This window comes from Hippopotamus amphibius, chromosome 4 (genome assembly GCF_030028045.1).
Source record: "Hippopotamus amphibius kiboko isolate mHipAmp2 chromosome 4, mHipAmp2.hap2, whole genome shotgun sequence".
NCBI classification, from domain to species: Eukaryota; Metazoa; Chordata; class Mammalia; order Artiodactyla; family Hippopotamidae; genus Hippopotamus; species Hippopotamus amphibius.
Window position 1 is genome coordinate 83,370,600 of NC_080189.1, and position 25,393 is coordinate 83,395,992.

General features: G+C 42.0%; 1 gene segment (V, D, J or C); it reads left to right on the forward strand.

Moving 5' to 3' along the window:
* The first annotated feature begins 6,336 nt into the window (after nucleotides 1-6,336).
* Nucleotides 6,337-23,223, forward strand: LOC130851420 (T cell receptor gamma constant 2-like). The segment is given in 8 exon segments: nucleotides 6,337-6,405; nucleotides 6,535-6,837; nucleotides 13,922-13,984; nucleotides 16,372-16,701; nucleotides 19,219-19,278; nucleotides 19,636-19,683; nucleotides 20,438-20,485; nucleotides 22,635-23,223. Coding segments are annotated over 8 exon segments (1,032 nt in total).
* The last annotated feature ends 2,170 nt before the right edge of the window (nucleotides 23,224-25,393 follow it).

Here is a 25,393-nt window from a genome sequence, read left to right on the forward strand (position 1 = left end):
TTCCTGTTGCACCAAACAGCTCACAATATAATTGAGTTCTTTTCAATCCAAAGTAGAGAAACACAAGGGAAAATGATGGCTATGAGTTCATAGAATGGGGTCAAAATAAGAGTACTCAGACTATTTTAGAGGATATGTTGAAGAAAAAGATTATTTCATGATACATAGTACAGAATGTCTGGTACTTTTCATATGTCTTCACAATCCATCTTGTCTTCCTGTTGTGATTCCAACACTTTTGGGCAAATACAAACTGCAATACCACAAAAATAAAACTAACCATGTTGATATTTTCAGTTTTATTTTTTTATTTTTTGGCTTTAGCAGAAGTGCTGAGTGGTAACCACTGGGCCACCAGGGAACCTCCGATATATTAGTTGCGTTACTTTCTATAATTGTACAAACACTGCATGGGCATGAGTTAAAACCACAAGGGAACTGTAGGGAGTTAAAGAAGAAACACAAAAGGAATCTGAGACATGAAACAAAGAAAATCCATTCTGCATTTCAAAATAAAAGGATATTTTTGCTTCCAAAGAAATGTTACTCTAATATATTAAGGGGACTTTTGATTCAGAATAAAGCGCAAGACTTTTCTGCAACTGTTCGTTAAGACATCAGACTCAGTCGCCCTGAACACAGGATGGATCATAACATTACCCTATCAGCCACAGGCAGCGACTAAATCCCCATGGATATGGTACCAAGTCTGTGAGGTATTACAATCAATAAATTCTTTATTAGCTATTTAATAACGTCAGCAGTGGATGTCACTATTTCAACTTTCAAAAGGGAGATCCCCATCTCCAGTCTTTTTTCTTCCCTCTGGTGACTTTCACTGAAGGTTTTTCATACTTAGAAAAAGAACACAAAAAATATTTGAGATGTAGCAAGAAAAAGGAAAATGCTACATGTTAACTATGCATTTTTTATAACAAAGTCTATGTACTGAACATGGGCTGTAAAATAGACACTGACAAGACCATGGTCGAAGCCACCCAATAATGTATTCTGAAATATTTTTGAAAAGGATCTACTCTTCACGTGCCCACGTTTTTGCTTTATGTGTGAAGACTGCTGTGGAAAAGAGAGGCCCAAGTGGGTTGGGTACCACTGATGCAGTGCAGGGCCTCCGTCTGCCACGACCCTGCCTGCCTCTGACAGCCTGTCTGGCCCACCTGCTCTGAGTCAGTCTGCTACTTTTCCCCGCTTTTTAAAAAAATTTCATTAGTTTTCAGTGATGATATAATTGACACAAAACTTAACATTAGTCTCAGTCATATAACATAATGATCCAATACATTTATATAATGTGAAGTGGTCACCACAATAACATCACTCAATATACATAGTTACAAATTATTTTTTTTCTTATGAGGAGAATTTTTAAGATCTACTCTCTTTTTCTTTCTGTGGTTAAATAATTAATCAGAGTTGCTGCTACTACAATTCAGTTTATTTGCTCCTATTTCTGAGGTTGAAATGTTTCCTTTGATGATTGAAGGGACTGAACAGTGTGCCCTGACCAGAGGCACCTCTGGCCCCAACTGCTGTGACTGGACCACATCTGTCATCTCAGAAACTCAGAAGCACACCAGACACATCCATGCAGTGCAAAACCAGAGCGGATCCTCATACCAGACAGGCCGCATGAGTCCCAGCTCTGCCCCCACAGCTGTGCAACCTTGGACCAGTCACACACACTCAGTCTCACCTGCCTCCGTGTAAGTGGAGACAATGACAGTAACAGCCTCCCAGGACTGCTGCCCTCGCCGCCCCCAGAAGTTAGGGTTTGTAATTAAACCATGTCTGACACAGACACTTCCTGGCTACTAAACAAAAATGAACTAAGTCATCCTTCTTTAGAAATTGGGGACTCGTAAACATTTTTCATCCTTCACATTTTTATGCCTATAAATGTTTAAAAAAATGCTAAGAGAAAATTTGACAATTTAAAATGTGCGGCTTATAATCACATCCATATTCTTGAAATTTTGCTTTGAATCTACTTAAGGAAAGGCTCCATACTTAACTACTTTGTCATCCAGTTTCATTTTCAATGACTTACTTCAACAAAAGTAGTTCTCATTGTCCTAAAAGTGGCTTTTCAGTGTTGTTCTTTTCTTCGGCTTCTGCTGCAGATTCTAGGTGGTAGGGAAGGGGAAGGAGAGAAAGAACTGAATTCCATTATAGTAACAAACGATTTCTTTTAAATTACAACATACATGCATGAAATGTTAAATGAGAGATATGTAGGTTTAATCCTCTAGACATGTAGGTTAAGAAAAGTGTAACTGTAAAATAAAATTTAATTTATTTCTTGTCAGAGGAAAAGCTTTATAACAGGATCTAGCAGGTGCTCTAATCTGTCACAAGGGATATCACATATGTTCTTCTAAAAATATTCACATAGACCAAGAACTACCATCCTCCTCCTCCTCCACCTCTTTACTCACAAGCTTGCACAGGCTTTTCAAATGCAAATAGTTTGGACTTTGGTACAAATAATTTAACCTACATATTTTGACAAAGGGTTGTATTCAGTTAGTGAGAGAGCGGCGAGTGCTTCCTAATGTGGAGACAACTCTGACAGGCACCCTCCTGTGCTGTTGCCAGAGACCCCTCAGTGACACCCATTCTTGGTCACTGTCTCCTGAGCCTTATTCTATTGTTGGATTTTACCCCAGCAACCACTCAGCAGTTATTTCCAAACTACATGGCTATACATCTATTTAGTATATGAATATACTGATATAACAAATAATGTATATTTCTAAGTCTCTTTTTGTCTTTATATATATTAACTTTCTGCATATTTTCCCTGTCTGTCTATCTATCTATCTATCTATCTATCATCTATCTATCATCTATCTATATATTTATCTATCTCTCTATACTACTGCTGTACAACATGCTGTATAACAAACACCCCAAAGCATAGTGACTTAAAACAACAATGGTTTATTAATCCTCACGTGTTCACGGGTCAGCCAGGCTGTTCTGTGATCTGGGTCAGACTTAGCTGAGGACCAGCCCAGCCCCAGCCAGCCCATCAGCTGACTGCCATGTGACCTGGTAGGGTGGCCTGGGCCTGGAGGAATCAGCTCTGTTCCAGGTGGGATTTCATCCTCCAGGCCTTGTTGTCATGACAATGCTGGGGATGGAAGGGAGCTGCCAGAAATTCATTAGGCCTGTTGACATCTAGACTCAGATCTGGAACCCCATCCCCCGTGGGGAAAGACACTGCACCCCTTGATTGAGGAGCTGAGGGCGCACATTGCAGGGAGTGAGATCCAGTCTGGGAAACTTGCAGTGAGCACATTTGGCCTCACTTGGAATGTCTCTCACTGAATGCCACTAACCCCCATGAATTTGGGGACTCAGAAAAATAAATGGCAACAGGTAGTTTGAAAGAGGAAACCATCAAGTGAGCACTACTGAACTGATGGGGAGTTTCCTTTTTGCCCTCGGGTCTCCCCTGGCCTGGATCCAAAGACAGCCTGAAGCCCGTATGGGCACCAAGTGTGGACAGAGGGAAGGGGGTGAGAGAGCCCTGCTCTCTGTTTCTCTGTCTGCTTCTTTTGTCTTTTCCCATTCTCTCCCATCCCTCACCACCCCACACCCACATCCCACCCAGGCCACCCCAGTGTCTGTGAAGGCAGCAGTGCCTGCATCAGAGGCTAAACCTAGAGGGAAGAGGACCTTCTCCCCCACCAGGGAACCTGTGGTCCCAAGAGCGCATGGAGAAACCCAGTGGCTTTTGTTCTCTCCTTATCCTCCTCTTGCTTGATATCGAAGGGAGACACAGGTACAGGAAATGCACAGCAGAGCAAATATACTAAAGCCCACTTATCTGGTCCAAGGACCAAAGGGAGGGTTCCTGTGAGTTGGACAGTGTTGGAGAGATTGCAGAGAGGAGGGAGATTAAGAAAGAAATCTCATATAATGGTGTTTCACAACTAGGATCAGCCCCTAGATGCACATGCATAAATGTGACCCGAAACCGACTTTGCAAACTGATGTAAGTGTAAACAACAACCCACGTCGTAGACTGGCCACTGATGGTGCACACAATGCAATGTGAACCGTACTGCAAAGGCTTTGAACACTTCACTATCTGGACCTGCCCATCAAAGGTAGGTGGGAACTTATGTTGCATAACTAGGTCAACTCCCTGCTAACAGAAAAACTCAGGACTCTCCATAGTATTTAAGCACTGCCTAGAGCCCAGAATGTAAATTCAGAATGTGCAGGATACAATCAAAGTTACTCAGCGTATAATAGAGAACCAGGAACATCTCAACATCTTAATGTAGAAAAGCCAGTTTACACAGCCACTAATCCTGAAATAGCACACATGTTGGAATAACAGAGAATTTAAAGGAGTTATGATGACCATGGGCGGAAATGGAAAGAGAAGAGGAGAGAGAAAGTAAAAGAGGTAAGAGAGAGACAAATAGAGAAAAAGAAAAGGAAAGACAGGTGGAGAGACAAGCAGGTGGAGAGACAGAAAGAGTCAGAAACAGAGATGAGGAAAGGAATGGTAAACCAGAGGAGAGGTAAAGAGAAATAAAGTCAGAGTTGGCAGGCAAGAGAGAGAGAGAGAGACTAGGGGTGGGTAGCAATAAGAAATAGAGGAGATCTGTGGACAAGGAGATGGAGAGACAGAGGGATATAAAGAGAGGAGCAGTGGGAAGGTAGAGAAACAGAATGGGAGAGAGGAAGAGAGCCGGTCAGGAGACAGATCTGTAAAGCAGTCAGGAGAGCTGTCTAAACCCACTACATAATTAGGGGCCGCATAAATCACAAACTATATATATATACACCACAGCTACTGTATCTATTCATCTGCTGATGGGCCCTAAGTTTGATTCTATGTCTTGGCTGTTAGAAACAGTGAACATAGGGGTGCAGATATCTTCTTGAATTAGGGTTTTCTTTTTCTTTGGATAAACACTCAGAGTGGGATTGCTGGATCAGGTGGGAGTTCCATTGTTAACTTTCTGAGGAGGCTCCGTCCTGTTCTGCGCAGTGGCTGCACCATTTACACCCCCACCAACAGCGTACGCGGCCTCCCGTGTCTCCACATCCTCGCCAACATTGGCTGTTTGTGTTATTTTAGATGGTAGCCATTCTGACAGGTGTGAGGTGATATCTCATTGTTGTTTTGATTTGCGTTTCCCTGAATTTCCCATAAACAAAAATATTTTCTTTAGTTTATGGATGTTGCAAATGTTGCAATCTCCTTGCATTTTTTTTGTTTTTTGCCAGCTCTGCAAACCCTATATGAGGCAGTTTTACTTAAGGATGAACATAAATCCTCTATCAAATTGATTTATAACACAGGCACACACACACACACATCCATTTACTTTTAAGGAAAGTTAAATGTAGACCAACATAATTGCTCTTAATTTCTTTTCTTTTTTTTTAGCTCTTTATTGGAATGTAATTGCTTTACACTCTTGTAGCAGTTTTTGAGGTACACCAAAGTGAATCAGCTGTATTTATACATATATCCCCATATCCCCTCCCTCTCGCGACTCCCCCCCACCATACCCTTCCCGGTCTTCTAAGGCAACACCCATCATTGAGTTGATCTCCCTTTGTTATACAGCAACTTGCCACTGGCTATCTATTTTACATTTGGTAGTATATATATGTCTATGCTACTCTCTCACTTGATCCCAGCTTCCCCTTCGCCCCCCGACCCCCCAACCTTGTGTGCTCCAGTCCATTCTCTGCATCTGCATCCTTATTCTTGTCTTGTCACTGAGTTGTCACACACACACACACACACACACATCTGTTTACTTATAAGGAGAGTCAAATGGAGACCAACATAACTGATCTTAATTTCTTATAATAGGGCTGATTCATATCTTGGTGGATTTGCATGTTGTTGCCTCAAAGGTGTAAGAGGAAACATAGTTCAGGGAAAGAATATAAAGACAGTTCATCACCAGACAAGACCATGGCAGCAGCATGAACACTGAAACTCTGAACTGCAGGGAACTCAGCCCCATTCAGGACTGCTCACCCCACTGGGCAACAGGCAAGCTCTATCCATGTTTTTACACCACGCCCCCGCCCCCGCCCATCTGATGCATCTGCTTGCAGTTCTGAGCTCTCAGTGCTCAGGCTTCTCTTTTCCTGGAGGGGTTGGGGGAGGGAGACCTGCTCCCAGCCTGCCACAGGGGGGCCCTCAAGAAAGGGGTTGGTGCAGAGAGGCGGGCTCCTCCCCAGGCCTCCCCCAGCACCCACTCCCTCTGGGGTCAGCGAGGTGCTCTTTAAGAGAGCTCCTCACTGAGTCCGCTGCCTGTCACATCTGCTGGGAACCCAGTCTGGCTCACTGCCCAGACATGCTGCGGGCCCCAGCGCTGCTGCTGGTTCTCCTGGCTCCTGGTGAGTGTGCTGCCTGGGTGCTCACGGGATCTTTCTGTATTTTAAGGCAATTCCTGGAGGGGTATGGGGTGACACAAAAAATTACTATTTTCTCTTCCTCATTATTTTTTTTTGTTTTTCCCATTGCAGTCAGTCAAGTATCTTCCAACAGGGAAGGGGAGAAAATATCAATCACTAGTGAGACTGGGAAGACTCCTTCAATCCCTTGTGATCTTACACAAGATGCCAAGTATATCCACTGGTACAAACAGCAGGAGGGGACAGCACCCCAACGCCTTCTCTACTACGACATCTACTACTCAAAGGTTGTGTTGGAATCTGGAGTCAGTTCAAGAAAATATGATGTGTATAAAGGCACAGGGAATAGATATACTTTTGAAATCTCAAAACTGGAAGAAAGTGATTCTGGCAAGTACTACTGCGCTGTCTGGGAGAAGCACATTGATTCAGACTTCCTGTGCCCTGCACGGGAAATTTTGCTTGTGGCTGCCAAAAACAGCCCTGGTACCAACCCCTGCCTCACTTCCTGCCCCCAGTTCTCTTGACTCTGAGCAAAGAGAAGTTCTGAGCTCAGTGCCCATCCCCCCACATTTATATTCCATCACTACCCACCTCTGCCCCTGACAGCCATGGTCTTCCCTGAAAACAGGCCTCCATCTACAGGCCTCACGCCAGCAGCTGGCAGGCAGCACATTCTTGTAACTCCTCCAGGAGCTGGGAGGGTCCATTCAATCTTCTCTTTAGGACACACAGGGCACCTATGATTGATTTGTTAGGGGGGATATTTAGGAGAACACAAGGGAAAGGTGAGCTATACTGCATCATTTATCTCATCATTATTCAGAGAAAATGGCCAGGGATGCAGTGTCTTCATTATTGAGGAATGTGAAGGATGAGAAAAGATGGAATGAAAACTTGGACTTCCTGAACCTCAAGCTGGTATCTCACGTATCTTTTGAACAAACTGCTATTTTCCTCATATGACCAACCAGGGCATGGCTGACATCGTGAAAGTGCAGGAAAAATAAATTTCTATACCTATGGCAACAATTGTATTCTATGCACACCTACTTGTGAAGTTTACCGCACAACCAGAACCCTTTTGTGTTAAATAAGTAAAGCCAACTGTTCTCTCCACCCTGACCCCCTCTGTTGACGTGGCCATTTCCCAAACTGGAATGACTCAGATTATTTTTTCTCATTTTCAAGTTAGAGGACACTTTGTGTGAACAATGGGGCAATGAATAGTACCCATTTCAATTGAAAAGTCATATAGGAGAGGGTCATGGCTGCCTTACTGGGCTACGTTTAAGGATGTAAAGTTCATACTGAGGTACAGAAATGCCAGAGTCATATGTATATGGTCTCTTGTGTCTTGGATCCTCCAACTTTCTACCAGAGCAGTGTATCTTAAACTGTGGTCCCTGGACCCCTTATATCAAAAGCACCTGGGTTGGAATAAAAGTGCATCTTCTGGGTGGCCCCCAACATTATGAACCCAAATTTGGAATGAAAGCTGCAAATGTGCATTTTTCAATAAGCTCCATAGCTGATTCTTACTCAGAATGATTTTTAAGAACTGCTGCCCTAGAGGTAACAGATAAAGTGACATGTCTCCCTCTGCAATGGGCTGGTTCCTAGCCTGACTCAGGACTGCATTCTAGAATGAGCTTCCTCCCAACCCAGAAACCCCTCCTGTCTGGTTGCCCTCCTGGGTGCTGTTGTCCCAGGTCATCACATTTCCCCATGAGACTCCCACAACCACAAGTCCAAGCTTCAGGTCCTTCTCACTTCTGTGAGTGCAGGGAAGAAGGAATTGGACAGTAAGTGCACCAACTTTCACCTGCCCCTCTGTACCAGGCACCATGTATTTTAAGCATTTTGTAGCTTTACGGAAGAATGAAGCATAAACTTATTGTTGTTTATATCTTCCGATGTCATTTAGGCTTTGTCCTACATTTTTATATCTATGTTCCGCTTTGAATTGAAATTTTGTGTATTGGGGAAATGCACAGAATTTCTGCAGAGAATTTTTTTATGCAGTGAATTTTCCTGACTTCTCAATTCTAGGAATTTTTTTTTACAAGAAAAATAGGCGTAACAACTCTATACAGCAAAAGAAAGCATCAAGATGGAACACAAAGACATGCCCCTTGAGTATCACCCTTGGTGCTGCACTGCCCGTCTCACCCAGCTGGGAAGGACAGAAATAGTCTCCTCAGGTGGATGGAAAAGAGAGTAAAGGACCTCCAGCTCAGTCTTGGGCACTGAATTGAGAAGTTAGTGGGACCAGTTTCTTTGCTGGACTTCTTCACTGAAATTCTTCTGGACACACTCCCGACCTCACTGGCAACAGTCTGAGAGCTGCTCAGAAATGGAGAACACTTAGTGATGAGCATTACGACCTATGGTGGATAGGAGGTCACTGTGCCCCAGCTGGGAGAAGAGGCTCATGGAGGAGATGACCACCATATTGCAAAAGTTCACAAGTGAATCAAGGATTTAAGGAGGCATCTGCGCAGATGTTTGACTTGCTGTGTGCAGTTCAGAAATTGTGATGGATGGTGACCCATTCTGTCTCTGATACCCCCCTTTCTCTAATATACATACATAGATACCCACACAGGACACACAGCTACTGTGTTCAACATTCTCAGATTCAGTCTGTCCATCAGTTAAAGGGATGTAATAAGTGTTCCCACCTCAGAAGATTGCTGGAAGATTCATTAGGTAAATACAGGTAAGGAACATAGACCTGTGCCTGTCACGTGGTAAGAATTCAATAAAAGTTAGTAGTGATCATTGTTATCTGCCCTGGGCCCTGTGTAAAGAGGATACAGATGAGACAGACAGGAGGCCTCCCTGATCAGTTTTCCTCCCAGGAGCCTCTTGGAGCCCAGAGTTGAAAGGCAAAACCGCAGCCTCGGCTGAGATGGGCCCATGACCCTCAGCTTCCTCTGTGGCTGTCGGGAGCACCTGGCCACGGCTGAGCACCAAGTAGTAGGCAGACCCTGAACTTTGCATCATCTTTCTGCCTTAGGTATTATCATCCCCCCTTCTACATAATGAACTTGGGATTCAGAGAGACTCTGTAGCCTCCAAGATCACAAAGGCATTGCTGTTAGAAGAGAAGGAATTTGAAGCCAAGTATGAACATCGTTTAAACTTATGCTTTTCCCCTGACACTACACAGAACGAACAAGAAGTAACAAAAGGACAAAGAAGAGAAGGGGGGAGTCAGGGTGATCTGTATATTCACAAAGATACAGAATGTGTTCCAACGATTACATCCAAGGAGGGGGACTTCCCTGGTGGTCCGGTGGTTAAGACTTCACTTTGTAATGCAGGGGGTTCAGGTTTGATTCCTGGTTGGAGAAAGAAGGTTCCACATGCCTCTCAGACAAATATGTGTGTGTGTGTGTGTGTGTGTGTGTGTGTGTGTGTGTGTATATATAATATATATATGTATATATGAAACAGAAGCAATATTGTAACAAATTCAATAAAGACTTTAAAAATGGTCAACATCAAATAAATCTTTTGCAAAAAATGTATCCAAGTAGGAAACTTGATCCTCTGATGAAAATGGTTGAAACAGAGAGAATTCCTATCTATTGGATAAAGAATGATCAAGCAATATAACAGCTAGAATATTTGTGCAAATAATGGTAGGAATTGCACTATGCTACTTTCTAAGTACCTCAAAGGAAATACTGTAGAATTAAACTAATGATTTGTTCATTTCCTGTAATCAGAAATTAATGGACCATTGAGAAGACTTTGTGGAGCCAGAAGATTCAAATAAGCATATGGCCACATAAGAAAGTGAGAGGGTCTACTTTTGTCACACAAGGGAAGTTTGAACCAGTAAGTAGGATCAGTAAAATAGCTCTCGTAATCAAATTTTCTGTACTGAAAGGACAAATCTCTGGAAAATAGCATCCCAAATATTCAAACATCCCGAGTCTCGTTGACACAGGAAAAAATAGAAATTTTGCACCCAGCTCCCCCCTTGCCCATGTTTGCTGTGAGGTGGGTGGGGTCTCCGTGATGGACAAGGATGGGTGTGGCTGCCCCACAGCCTTGACCAGGAAGCTCCACCTCACAGGGTGTGTGCTAGGATTTTAAAACATCTTTCTCTTCACTTTCAACCTCCTTAATGGTAATTTCATTTATCACCTGTGAATTCCTTAGGAGCGCTGATAAACCTGTTAATATTTATTGCACCAACCCTTGGTCATCCCCACTCTCACTGCTATAACCTGGCTCCTCAGCTGCCTCTCAGTGGCTCATGGCGACCGTCTCTGAAGCACGTCTGCTTCACTGGGATTGGTCCCCTGACCCACCCACCTTTCTGCTCTTATATTACCTTCCTAAAGCACAGATCTGATCATGTCATTTTCCTCCCTACGACCTTCAGTAAGTCCTCATCATTAATTCGTTCAGAAAGTATTTATTTTAAAATGCTTTTAAAGGTAAAAATTCTCCAAACTGCTCCTTGCTAAAAAATAAGTATTAAGTAACAATGTGTCCTGTCCTCTTCCCAGTCGAAGCTTCTCTACTCACCGACCAAATTAATCTCCGACTTGTTCTTTCTAACTCATATCTCCAGAGGCTTTTTAATATAAGCCTAAGTTAAATGGTATTTTGTAGAGAGCTATTTTTGTTTTCCCAACAGATAATCAATAGTCCATATCTAGTTTTAAAATAATTTATCATTGCTCTACAATTTAAACATGCCTTATCATAGTATTATATTGACATACACTTGGAGCATTTGCTGGAAGATTTCTGTTTCATTTATATTTCAATATTCTGACACGATTATCATATTAAGTCAGGACCTTTGCAATAAGGGTTAAGATCTGCCAAGCCAGGGACTTCCTAGGTGGCACAGTGGTTAAGAATCCACCTGACAATGTATGGGACACGGGTTCCATCCCTGCTCCAGGAAGATTCCCACATGCCGCGGAGCAACTAAGCCTGTGAGCCACAACAGTTGGGCCTGTATGCTGCAGCTACTGAAGCTCCCACGCCTTAAGCCCCTGCTTCACAAGAGAAGCACCATAATGAGAAGCCCCTGCACCACAATGGAGAGTAGTCCCCGCTTGCCACAACTACAGAAAGCCCCTGTGCAACAACGAAGACTCAACACAGCCAATAAATAAATAAAAATAAATAAATAAATTCATTTTAAAGAGAAAAGATCTGCTGAGCCAAATGTCTATTCATTTATTCTTTTTTTAATATTTATTTTTTAAAAATTTTTATTTATTATTATTATTATGGCTGCATTGGGTCTTTGTTGCTGCATGCCGGCTTTCTCTAGTTGTGGTGAGGGTGGGTTACAGTTTATTGTGATCCATGGGCTTCTCATTGTGATGGCTTCTCCTGTTGCAGAGCATGGGCTCTAGGCACTCGGGCTTCAGTAGTTGCAGCACATGGGCTCAGCAGTTTTGGCTCGCAGGCTCTAGAGCACAAGCTCAGTAGTTGTGACCCACAGGGATAGTTGCTCCGTGGCATGTGGGATCTTCCTGGAGCAGGCCTCGAACCCGTGTCCCCTGCACTGGCAGGCAGATTCTTAACTACTGTGCCACTAGGGAAGTCCTATTCATTATTATTCTTAAGAAATAATCTTCAATGATTTCATATTTATTCTACATATTTCCATTTATCAGCTTAACTAGCTCACAACCAACCCTTATATCATAGAACAAAAAATTATTTTCTTAGTTCTGATAGAATTATAGTCAACTTACATACATGAATTTAGGAAATATGAGCATCTTTATGACACTGAGTTTTTCCTTCACAAATATGATATGTCTTTTCATTTATTCAGGTTGAATTTTATGCCCTGTAGTAAAATCTTATACCCTTTCTTCTTACGTTTCTTAAATTTTCTTATTTTTTTTTAATATATTTATTTTTTGGCTGTGTTGGGTCTGTTGCTGCATGCAGGCTTTCTCTAGTTGTGGTGAGTGGGGGCTACTCTTTGTTGTGGTACGTGGGCTCCTCATTGCCATGGATTCTCTTGTTGTGAAGCATGGGTTCTAGGTTTGTGGGCTTCAGTAGTTGCAGCACATGGGCTCATAGTTGTGGCTCACAGGCCCTAAAGCGCAAGCCAATAGTCGTGGCACACGGGCTTAGTTGCTCTGCAGTATGTTGGGTCTTCCCGCAGCAGGGCTCGAACCAGTGTCCCCTGCATTGGCAGGCAAATTCTCAACCACTGCACCACCTAGGAAGCCCCCTTTTCTTATAAATTTAATGAAAGATTTTATAACTCTTTGCTTACTCTTTGGCATTTTATTGGTTAAATCTGTCATACATTTTGAAAAATAGACAACTCCTAAAGCTCCTGAGAATTCAAGGCATGGTCTTAGGAGAAGAAAAAACAGAGCACAGCGTGTCAGAGAGGTACTGAGTGGGTATCACTCAAATCTCAATAGGTGCAGGGGGTATTTGACATCTCAGAGTACTAATAACTCAATTCTCACATTAAAAAAACAACAACAATGTATTTTTTATCCTGGTCTCTCTTCCTCTTCTGTCGTGTTGGGGGCTGTGAGCTGCTGTGCATGGACAGCTGCCCACTGTGACCTCCTCATATTTTTATTCTCAGGGCAGAGGCCCTGATTACCTGTGGGACTTAGGTGGGACCCAGTGGCTCTGGAGTGGCCGTGGGGATACTCAGGGCCTGTGCTGTCTGGGTCCTGGCAGATGGACAGCTCATCTATACTCAGAGGAGGCCCCAGCTGCTTCTGGCAATTTCTTTTTCTCCTAATCCAAGAAGAGTGGCTTGAGATTACAGAACAGCCTCCAAGAGCTTTCTTTCAACATATCACACAATTGGCTTTGTCTTCAAGTTTTAGTTTAAATGAGGCATCTATTATTTCAAAGGAGACAGAATTCTACAAACTTCCTCCTTTATCCTAGGAAAAATAATAAGTCATCACAGGACTTCTTTTCTCATCTTGCATTGCTGTGATGTTTCCCAATGAATGGAGAACTTTGTTCCCATTTCTCAAGTACACTTGTGACAGCATATTTGCATTTTCAGTTACTGAAGACTTTCATCCTTTTGAAATACATTCCCAAATCGCTCATGGAGCAGCCCTGATGCTTGTGAGAACAAAAGGGACTTTCTTTGATGCAAACTCTGAGCAGTTTCAACAGAGATGAACACCTGGAAATTTAAAAAAAGATCTTGATTCTTTGAAACCTCTTCCTAGAAATTACGAAAAGCAGGTGGTTAGCCAGTTGGAGCCAATGATCTCTTCTTTTCCTGTTTTTGTCCCTTTCTTTGTTTAATAGTGTTTTCCAGGATTACTCCTCCACGGAAAGCAGATATTTCAGTCCATTTAACTGAGGAAAACTTACAAAACAACAGATGCCAAAGAAGCTATACTCAAGGACTTCCAAAAAAAACCCAGAAGGTCAAATTGTCAGTGCAAACTACCAGTCATGTCATGAAGCTTAGGAGAAGGCTAAGATTTTTGTAGGAGCTTTAACCAGTGTGATAGCTCAGGCTGGAAGAAGATATTTGGAAAAGCGACTGAGATCATAGTAGTTCCTGCTGGTAAGTAACTTTTTTTCTATTTTTACCTTAGTCATGACAAACTGACAGATGCTTTTGAGAAAAAAAAGTAGGATTTCCCTTCTCTGACTGCCAATTCTTGGCCTTAGCATATGAAGAGCAATTTTGCAGATACTGGTTAGTATATATGGAAAGTAAACTACTTTGTAACTGATGTATTCTCTGCTCAGAGGCAGATTGAAGTTCTGCTTTGAAAATACACACACACACACACACACACACACACAGAACAGACTCAGGCAAGATATGAAAATATTTTGACGACCATATCTGTTTTATTGTTCATTTACGTTCCAATATTCTTACACCGAAACATATTTTGTCTTTACATTGGTATAAGATGTTGGTTCAAGTTCCTTGTCTTGTAGACAGTGTATTAAATAAGAAATACTACTCTTAATAACCTCTTCTCTATAGTTTGAGAGAAAACAGAGTTCTGCTTTCTCCCACTAGCCCGCAATACTATATTGTTGGTTTTTATGTCACCCCTAAAAGCAATGCATAAAAATTCTTATAGGAAATGAGTATAGAACATCAAGAAATCCCTACTCTTGTTACTCTAGCTTCTTACAGGGAGGCTGAAATCAGTTGACATTCATGCAGTCACATCTCTTGTTACATTGCCTGGATATGAACCAGTGTCATGGAATTTGTGAGCTCAATGAGCCATCTCCGCTCCAAAGTCCATGAAAAGCATCTGCATGGACCCATGTTCTATGGTCTGTGGCTGCCAGAGAGACAGCAGGTCTTGGATTGATGGGCTTGCTTCTTTCTTAATTGATGTGATAGTTGTTCCGTATAAAACCCATATATTTTATCTGCTAGAAGGATTTAATAAATGCCAACAAACCATCCCACTAAAGAGAATTTTAATATCAGCTTGATAAGTAGTTTCCCTGCCCTATCTCAGTCCTTAACAGAAATCCTCTTCTTCCCATTTCACAGATAAGAAAACTAAGGTTTAAAGAAGTTCAGTTACTTGCCTAAAACCACCTGACAGGATATATTGCAGACTTGAGGATTCAATAGGGATATGTCTATTCCAAAGTGCATGGTCTGCACTGTTATGTAATGTTAGAAATATTTACGTCATGTTTTTATATTCTGAGTATTTGCTATTTTGAAGCCTGAGCTTTTTTTTTTTTTTTGGGGGGGGGGAGGTACACCAAGTTCAATCATCTGTTTTTATACACATATCCCCGTATTCCCTCCCTCCCTTGACTCCCCCCCCCCGAAGCCTGAGCTTTTAAATGGATACTTTGACTACTTGATATTAATAGTTTATAATTCGTTTTAGTGCTCATGTGTGAAAACAGTGCTTCTGCTCCTCTTTTGTGATTAAAGACAGATTTATACTACACTCTTGGCAAAGAACTGTCTCTATACATGAAAACCCTTTTTGAAAGGAGATTTAAAAGATTCAGGCAAAATGGTGAGAAAAGATGAAATCATACTCGCAATGTGTATGAGGTAGACGGGAACAGATGTAACCCACTCAGCCCAGGCAGAGCAGGGACAGCTCTGCAGTTCTTGACAATTCATGCCTTATGTGGTTTGCTGAGGGTCACATCTGTGTCACGGTAGCAGGGCCAATTTCTCTATATATTTATGTCAATATTGAAAAAAATCTGGACACAATCCTGAAACAGGCACAATTCTGCTTTAATTCTGCATATTTGCAGAACTAGGACTTGCAGATATATTATCTGATTCCTCATGCCATATTGGAGTTAGAACTCACTAAATTACCAACTCCCAGGACAGAAAAAGAAACAAGCTATAATACACAAGCTATCTGTCATTTGATTTAAACTGCGTGTGTCTGAAATCCATTTGAGAAGCCCTAAAATAAAAACACACCTCCAGGCAGGGTAAGAAAGAAGCACAGAAGATCAAAGGCACTAAGGGAAGCAAAAAGAGAAAGGCCTTTGATGATCTAGCAGGAAGCACAGGGTCTGATTTTATGCCCAACGGTAGGAGAGGTATGTGTCAGTCTATCTGTATAAAAAGTGAACAAAAATTTTTTAAAAGTTGAAAAAATGTAGTGAAATAATACTTTTAATTCACTGATAAAGAGGCACATCAAATTTTCCAATAAGAGATGTTTTTCCCACCATACAATTAGAAAGGCATCTCAATGCAGGAGTCTTTAGAAGGAAGATGAAGTAAAAGGGGGACATGGACTTCAACATCTATTTCATGAAATGTCAGGTGTAACCACCTCACAACCTACCGTGTATGACGGGCCCAACTGCAGTTCAACGGCAACTTTTCTGCCTTTTACTGATTACTAGGTTGTTCCAAAACACACAACATTGTGTTTTTTCTGTAATAACTCTTTTTAATTACTATTTTATTTTCCCCAACAGATAGAGACTTTGATATAGACATGTCCCCTAAGCCCACTGCTTTTCTTCCTTCAATTACTGAAATCAACCGCGATCATACTGGAACATACCTTTGTCTTCTGGAGAATTTTTTCCCTCATGTGATCAAGGTTTACTGGAGAGAAAAGAATGGCAACAAAATTCTGCCATCCCAGCAGGGAAACACCATGAAGACCTCTGACACGTACATGAAGCTCAGCTGGCTGACCGTGACTGAAAACTCCATGGATAAAGAACACGTATGTGTCGTCAAACATGAGAAAAATAAAAAAGGAATTAATCAAGAGATTCTTTTTCCTTCAGTGAGTGAAGGTATGTGAATAGAAATATAAGCATAACCTCCCAGAACATTTTTTTCAAAGGGAACACCCCACCTCTTCTGTCAAGCAGTAATGAAAACCAAAGAAATAGAAATCTTTCTAAAATGTCCAGCTATTTCCTCACAGAATTAAAAAAGTGTAAGCTCTGAAACATAAAAAAGAAGAGAAAATCTTACTTAAGCATTGTCATCTTCCAAAATATTAACGTCACCATGAGGTGTTTTGGGTTGTTATATGGTTTAAAGGAAACAACCTACATGGAAGCAGCTAACAGCTTAGCACACTGTAAACACACGAGAGAGACTGCACTGTTGATGATCTTAGTTGATCAGGAAGTAAGAATAATCATACGTCTTTTATGACTGTTCTACTCATCAAGCAAAGTCATCTCACTTCAATCTTGCTTTACTCAAACTTTAGTCCAGAAGCCAGTATTAAACGTCAAAATTGGTGTTGGTGCCGGGACCAGATTGCAGTCAAGAGAAAGGGGAATAATTTGACTACTGCACTTTTACTATGGTCCACAGTCCTAGGTTTTTAAGATTTATGTTTTATACACCAGTGTAAGGTAAAACGCTGTAATTAAAGACTGGGTGATTCTAAAGTGTAGAGACTTACCCCCATGCTACATAATGAATGTATTTCTTGCCATTGGTAAATGCATCTCAACACACTTTGATTCAGCCCTAAGACGTGCGAGGCCTGGAGGGGTGTGTGGGTGAACACACTCAGGGGAATTACTGTCCCAGGAGGATGCACTGCAGTAATGAGAATAAGCCCTTTGTGTAATCACTCAGAAGTCCTGAATCGCTTAAAGCCCTGCATGTTAACACAACTCACCAAGGTCCCAGGGCACCCATAAGAAGGAATCATTCTGGATGTTTCCTGTGGTTAAAAAGCTCTTTTAAGCAGTGGGAAACAAGCCCATAACAAAATGTGCACAGGTGTCCTGTGTAGCAGTCTGAATTTCTGAAGGAAGTCTTTTACCTTCTTTGACCCTTAGTTTGTCCTATGATCAGATTAGGTTCAGACATGTTCCTTGGCCTTTTCCTGGGGCTGCGATGAAGGGCAAATGAAATATGTCAGTGAAAACGCTTGCTTTGGAAAACATGCCATAGATGCATTTATTCATATGGTCATTGTAGTTTTTATATCATTTCACAAAACTCTTTAAATGTAATGTTGCAAAATACTCCTAAATTTTTATTTCTTTGTAACGAAAACGGAGGAAGCAATACACAAAATGCTAGTTCAATATAACTATGGGCTTAATTGTCCTTAGATTTTCATTTTTCAGGTGATCAGGGAAAAAGAAGAAAGTAAGTTTCATTGTTAGCATAAAGGAGACCAGTTTGAGTTTATAATGTGTTTCACTTGGCACTTAACTGGTCAGACAAATGTTCCCCACGGGCGACTCATGGCAAGAAAGCTACTAAGGGCATTTCTGTTAACTTCATTCTACAGCAGATTTCTAAGGATGAATCAAAATGACTATTTTGACTCTGTTTCCCTCCATCCAACAAACCATTATTTTTTTAAAAAAATGTTTTACTTCTATGTATGTCTTTTTAAAAATTGTATGTAAATACAACTCTCACCTCAGGCTTTATATAGTCAGAGGACTATAAACGTGACTATTTTTCTGTCCTCGAAAGAATTGCACTGAAATGCTGAGCTCCTATGATAATATCGTCATTGAATACATAAGAAGAGAAGAATCCTCTAAGAATACTTAAAAAGGGAAGCTGTTTTTAGTGTTCCCAGTGGTGGAATGCAGTTTTCTCTCTATAGATTAACTTATCTGCATTTCTAAGGATTCTTTTTACAAAGTACTTTCCACATGCTTTATCTCATTTAATCCCCCACAAGGATCCTCAGAGTGCTGGCTCTACCATCACTGCTATGAGTCTCAGCAAGTTACTTACCCTCTAATTCTTATTTCCTCCTTTGTGACATGGAATCCTCCAAAACACATCTCACTGCAGTGTCGCTGGGGGATTAAACGACATATTGCATGTGAAGAAGTTAAGCGAGTGCCTGGCCCAGGAACAATCACTCGATGGACATTAGCCTTATTAATATTGTTATCTTTACTTCCACAAACACCACAAGTGCAGAAAATCCTGTGCAAGAGTAGCGGGTGGTGGGGATACAGGTGATATAGAAAGGTGTGGCTGGTTTTTAAATTTTTCCTAGATGGGAAATTTGCCTAAGCCTGAGGCCTTCAAATATGAGATTCTGCTGTGAATTCTGGGATTGGACGAATTCATTTTGATGAAGAATTAATATACTGAATTCCATAGAATCAGACCAACTCTTCCTGGAGTTGCACGGCTCATATTTTTAACTAGCATCTCTTTGTCAGCAGTTTAGGCTCATATTTTTAACTAGTGTCTCTTTGTCAGCAGTTTAGATACATGTGTGTTACAATAACACACGTATAAACACACGTGCACCATCAGATAATGGGCATGAATATGTGACTAATACTTGGTCTCATTTCTTGTAGTCGTTGCTTCAGTTGTCACTACTACGGAGCCTCCAAATGATTGTTTGGACGATGAAAGCAGTAAGTTTTGGTACATGTTTGCCTTTATGTCATGCTTCCGTCTTTTTTTCCCTGCTGATCAATTTCCCTTTGGAAGTTTACCAGACCAATCACCTGGAATTGTGGGGCTCATCATTTTCATACTTTTAATGACTCCTCCTCACTTTCTCTGTCAGTAGATTATATACGTATACATGTATACACACATATATATATATACACAGACAGACATTATATATATACACACACACACACATGGACATACAGATAGACATATATATATATATATATATATATATGTACATACACACAGACATATAGACAAATTGTAAAACAATAGGCACAGACGATTGATAATATTTGATCTCATTTTTCCAGAACGCACTGCTACTGATTCTAGAAAAGCTTGTCCAAGACATGAAGATGGTAAGTTTTTGAATATATTTGCCTTTATTTCATCCTCTAGCATTTTCCCCTCCTAATCAAATTATCTTTTTAACCTCCTTGGTTTATACTGAAAAAGACCAATTATTTCTGGAATTGTGGGGCTGATTTTTAATAAATAAATAAATAAATAAACTTATTTATTAAAATAAGTTGGGTCTTCATTGCTACACACGGGCTTTCTCTAGTTGTGGTGAACAGGGGCTACTCTTCGTTGTGGTGTGCAGCTTTCTCATCTAGGTGTCTTCTCTTGTCTCGGAGCATGGGCTCTAGGCACATGCTTGCAGGCTCAATAGTTGTGACTTGCAGGTTCTAGGGCGAAGGCTCAGTAGTTGTGGCACATGTGCTTTGTTGCTCCACAGCATGTGGGATCTTCCCAGACCAGGGCTTGACCCCGTGTCCCCTGCACTGGCAGGCAGATTCTTAACCACTGTTCAATTAGGGAAGTCCAGGGCTGATATTTTTAATCAGCATATTTCCTGTCTCTCTGTTGCCAACTTATACATATATATATTATACATGCACATATATATATATACACACACACATAAATATATAATATGGTATATATTAAATTATATATAACCTTCATATATTAAAATATACAAAATATATAGATTATGAGTTAGTGTATATATCTTGTGTATGTACATATGTAGACACATTCACATATACATATCACACTGTCAAAAATAGGTATGAACAATAAACTAATACTTGCTCTCCTTTTTTCTAGAAGTCACTGTTGTTAGTTCTACAAAAACGTGCCTGAAAGATGAAAACAGTAAGTTCCTGTGTATCTTTGCCTTTATCTCATGCTACAGCACTTTTTTCCTCTATATAAACTTAACTTTTAAACTTCCATGGTTTAAGATGGAAAAGCCAGACTGGATTTGTAGAAATAGACTGAGTAATATTATAAATCAGTATACTGTCATTTCCTAGGAGTCATCCTAACACAGAAAATGTTGGTTTTGGTGTGAGATGGCCAAATTAGAGGGTACAGTGCTGGGCTCCAAAGTATTTAAACAATGGATTTCATTCATTAGCCTGGCTTTGTTTCTAATGACCAGGGAAACATGATGTCTCTTTGCTTCTAGATATTTTTCATCTGAGGTCACTGCTCGTAGCTAATATATGAACTGACGATTAACGAAAGCTTCCTATACGGAAGGCATTGTGCTGTTTCTTGCATGTATTTTCTGTTTAAAACTCACTATGCTCCTGTGAAGGGGTACAGTACCTCCCCTCCCGCGCACCACCCACACTTTACAGATGAGGGCAAGACCTTGAATTTAAGTCCTTTCTACGAAGCCACAGAGCTCCATCTGGGGATGCACCCAGCCCACATGAATCAACGGTTCAGACCCTTCCTCGGTTCTCTGCTCCTCCTCTAAGATACAGACAAAGAGCAAGAATCCCAGCGCCAAGGCCCTGGGACGGGATGGATCCATGGGTGGGGGTGTAGGTGCGTGGGCTTCTGAGAATCATACATGGCACTTTAGACTTTTAGGTCTTTTATTTATTCCCTATATGAAAATGGGTAAATTCCTTACGTTTTTTGAGCAATAGTGTCCTCATCTGCCAGTTGGGAACAATTACACCCAACTCAGTCATTGCAGGGTTAAGGTCACATGTGTGGACTGTCTCCCATAGGGCATCCATTTAGCTGGCCCAGAATCGGCCTTAGTTGGTGGTCCCCTCTCCCTCCCTGAAGGTCCTACGTGAGTTAGAAGCACTGGCTCCGGCCCTGCTGATCCCTCCTCGGTTCCCAGGATCAGGGGGCCTGGAGCTCAGCTGCACCTGACCCGACCCAGGGCAGTGAGTTGTGAGCGCATCACCTCCTGAGATCCCTTTCCACACCAAGTGCTAGTGATTCTGGAGTTCTCACTCTATGAAATAATGTGCAGAAAAGGGAAATTTCCACAGGAAGAAACTGGACCTTGTGGTCCATTGAGCAGCCAAGTCAGGCCCATCAGCATTGTTGTTAATTTTTTCTTGACAACATATATTTCTTACAAAATTTCAAAGGAGACTAAGTGCAATTATCCCATAACATCAGAGCCACCCTGAGAGACATTCAGGACAGCCAGGTGAGGCCTGGGCTCCTAAAGTTTCTGAGAATTTGCATTGATGGAGCACTTTCTTCCATTCTGTACCATCTTGTCGTTACTAACCCCCACCCCCACCCCACTGTGAACCCCCGCAGATTTCCATGCATGTAACCGTTGTAGGAATCTCATTGATGCACGACGTGAAATGGCTCAGATGCTTCCAGATCAGCAGTTCAACCTGATGTTTATGCTGAGCCTTTTCATGTCTGGGGTAGTTATTGCACAAGGAGATGCAGGACGACAGGGTGCTGAGAATGTGTTCTTTAAAGTCATATTGCTGGAATGAAATTCGGGTTCTGGCACTTTCTAAATGTATGACACCAGGCAAATTGGTTCTCTCCATCCTCAGTGGATTTGTAAAATGGAAATGAAAATAACAATCTCATAGACTATTATAAAATGAAGTAGGATCAGAGCTTTGCTCACAAAGCTCTCAGAATAGGTGCTTGGCATTTGGATAGGGGTTAAGGAAGATTAGCTGTTATCACTACTTACACACATGGTGAGGGTGAAGAAAATGCTAAAAGCGCTCAGAAATTCTTTTTCCTCACTGGACTCATCCATTAAAAACACAAACTTACTTTTTAGCATTTAGGACGGTTCTAAGAGTATTTAGCAGGGGTTGTAGACTGACTTGACGTTTGAGCTGGAGTCTGAGTTGTCCTGGTGGTGGTGGTGGTCCTTGTTTACTTTGGGGTTTGGTGTTGGGGGGGTGTCGCATCATAGTAGGTCATCAGAAATAAACACTTGTGACCTCCGCCCATCACTATGTCCTTCCCTTTCAAAAGAACAGGTAACTAATGAAAGCACTTCTCTTAGATACCCTGCAGCTCACGAGCACCTCTGCCTTTTACACCTACCTCCTGCTCCTCCTCATAAGCGCCGTCTACTTCGTCATCACCGCCTTCTGTGTGTTTAGGAGAACAGCCCTCTGCGGTGATGGGAAGAGCTTCTGACAGAGGGGGCCACGGAGGGGTCACCGTTCCTGCATCATCTATTGTCTCTGAACGTGTCTGCTGAGGATCCAGCCATGCGTGCTTCCTTTCTGGGTTTGGGTTATTTCGAATAATATGTACATTTTTCGATTATTGTGTAAGGGTTAAACTGCTCGGCAAGCAGACAGCTTTACTCTGCAACAGGGAATTCTGCCATTACTCAGGGGCAGGGCCCAGGGCTGGTCCAGGGGAGCCTCTCCCACCTCTGTCCCCACAGCCTCATCAGCGACTCCCGCCCCCGAGCCCTCCTGCCCCTGAGGGCACACAGCGGGCAGCTCCCGTCTCCTCCCTCAGCGCCTCCACCCAGACCACGGCCCCGACCCTCCCTGCCCACACCCTGGAGCCCCAGCTTTACTACTTGAATTCTGTACTTTGATTTTCATGAAAGGCACAAAAAATTTAAAAATATATCAGAAGTCCACTTTTTTGTGTGTGTGCTTTAATTTCATGACGCTAATCAAGGGAAGGCACAGCATGACAACGGAGCTATCAAATCAGCGTTGGTTGTAACAATGGTCCCACCACATCTCTAAGTCTTTCCCTGAGGTAGTGGTTATGATGCTTTCTTTGGGGCACTGGCTCCAAGGGGAGCCACAGCCACATGAAGGTGCCCGGGTGTCTTCTCTTTCAAAGCCACCAGATTCAGACTCTCTGGTTTGTGACGTTCCTATGGTGACAGTGTAACAGCCAGCATGACTCACCCTGGGTGTGCTCAGGTCTGTACTAGTGTCTCATGAGCACGGACTCCTGACCCTCACATGAACCCCATGAGGGTGGAGGAGCATCGGGTGGAGGGTGAAGCATGCAGACTCTGACCCCAAGGGCCTGGGTTTGAATCCTGTGTCTCTATTAGTTTCTGTGTGACCTCAGCAGCTACTGGAACTCTCTGTGCCAGCATTTCCTGGCCTGTTAATGAAGTTAATGATGCAATTCCTCAACAACATTACCATCTTCTATCGGTAGGTCTACTGTAGAAATAGTGGATTCCAGACAAACACTGAACCACCAAGAGTCATCTCTAATCGCATTCCTCACAGACAGGTTAGATCTGGATGGAACAGGGACCCAGTGTCTGCTATTCACCGGGTAATCTTATCATTCCTCCAGGAATCCTTGGAGGAAAGTATAGTTGTAGTCCACAGGTTACAGATGGAAGAGGTTAAATTATCTGCTTGTCACAACTATTTTGTAAATAGTCGTCATTTAGAGCTGGGTCTCCCTGATCTCAAATCTTGTATTTTGCTACCTGGTATCTCCAGTTCACTGATAAGAAGACCAGATCCCAGAGAGGATAGGAAATAGGCCAATGGTTAAACACAGAGCAGCGCCAGAGTCCATGGGGCCGGATGTGCCTGCCTTAAAACCTGCTGCTTTTTTCAGTATACCCAGGGCTCTCTTATTATAACTATGAATAAATGATTAAATAGATAAACAAACAAAGAAACAAATAACTAAATAAATACATAAATACATACATACATACGCACATACATAAATAAATAATCTTAGAAGAAAAAAGTCACTGAGGTCCACACAGCCCAGTCATCGGACTTTAAAAAATCCTCCTTCAGTAATTCTGTTGTGAAGCCCGGTTGCGGCAGCCAGTGACTGAAGCAGCCCCAGCACTGCCAGCTCAGGTCTCAGGCAGCGAGGAGCCAGCACAGAGCTCACTGCAGAAGAGTACGACCTGCTTCACCCGGAAAGTCATCTCACCATCCACTCATCCATTTACTAAGGAAACAAAATGTATATACTGAGATTTATGTGCCCGGATGCCGATCAAATGCAGCACCGTTTATGGCAGCCCACTTTACCCCAAATGCCCCATAAGATACCACAAAAATAAACTGAAGGATGTCATATGACAGACTACTATGCATCTTCCAAAAACTGTAGATTATTTACAGACATGGGACATTAACCAGGAAGTGTCCTGCAAAAAATTATCTGCATAACAGAACCCTCTAAAAATTGTTAGGTAATATGTTTGCATGCATTCAAAATCAATCAAAATGCTTCAACCTCGCTTCAACCAGTGTCCCTACCTCCCGACCTCTTGGGAGTCATGCTTCCATTTTCTCTGCATCCTTCCAGGTTTTAAGAGCAAATATGAGTGTACAGGTGAATAGATATGCATATATATATATTCTAATTCCCTCCATTCATACTCACATTTCCTACACAGTATACACTGTTCTGCACGTCTCTTCACTTATACAACCTAGGGTCCTCTCTCTGTCAGTGTCCAGAGATGCTTCGGCAGCTGCACGATATCTCCCTGGTGAATGTACAATACTTTATACATTCATTACCACCATGAGACACCACTGGCTTATTTACACCCTGTTGCTATTATTTATAAATGCTGAGATTAGAATAGTGTTTCTGGCACCTTGACCTTATGTATTGGTCATTTTGATAGTATGGCCAACTTGCCCATGATGGACACAGCACCATCCTGCGCCTGTACCACAATGTAGGTGATTGTAGGGAGAGGGCTGCATTCAGGATTTTGCTGAGCAGACAGGTGAAAAATAGAATCTCACTGTGTTATTAATTTGCTTTTCTCTTACCGTGAGTGAG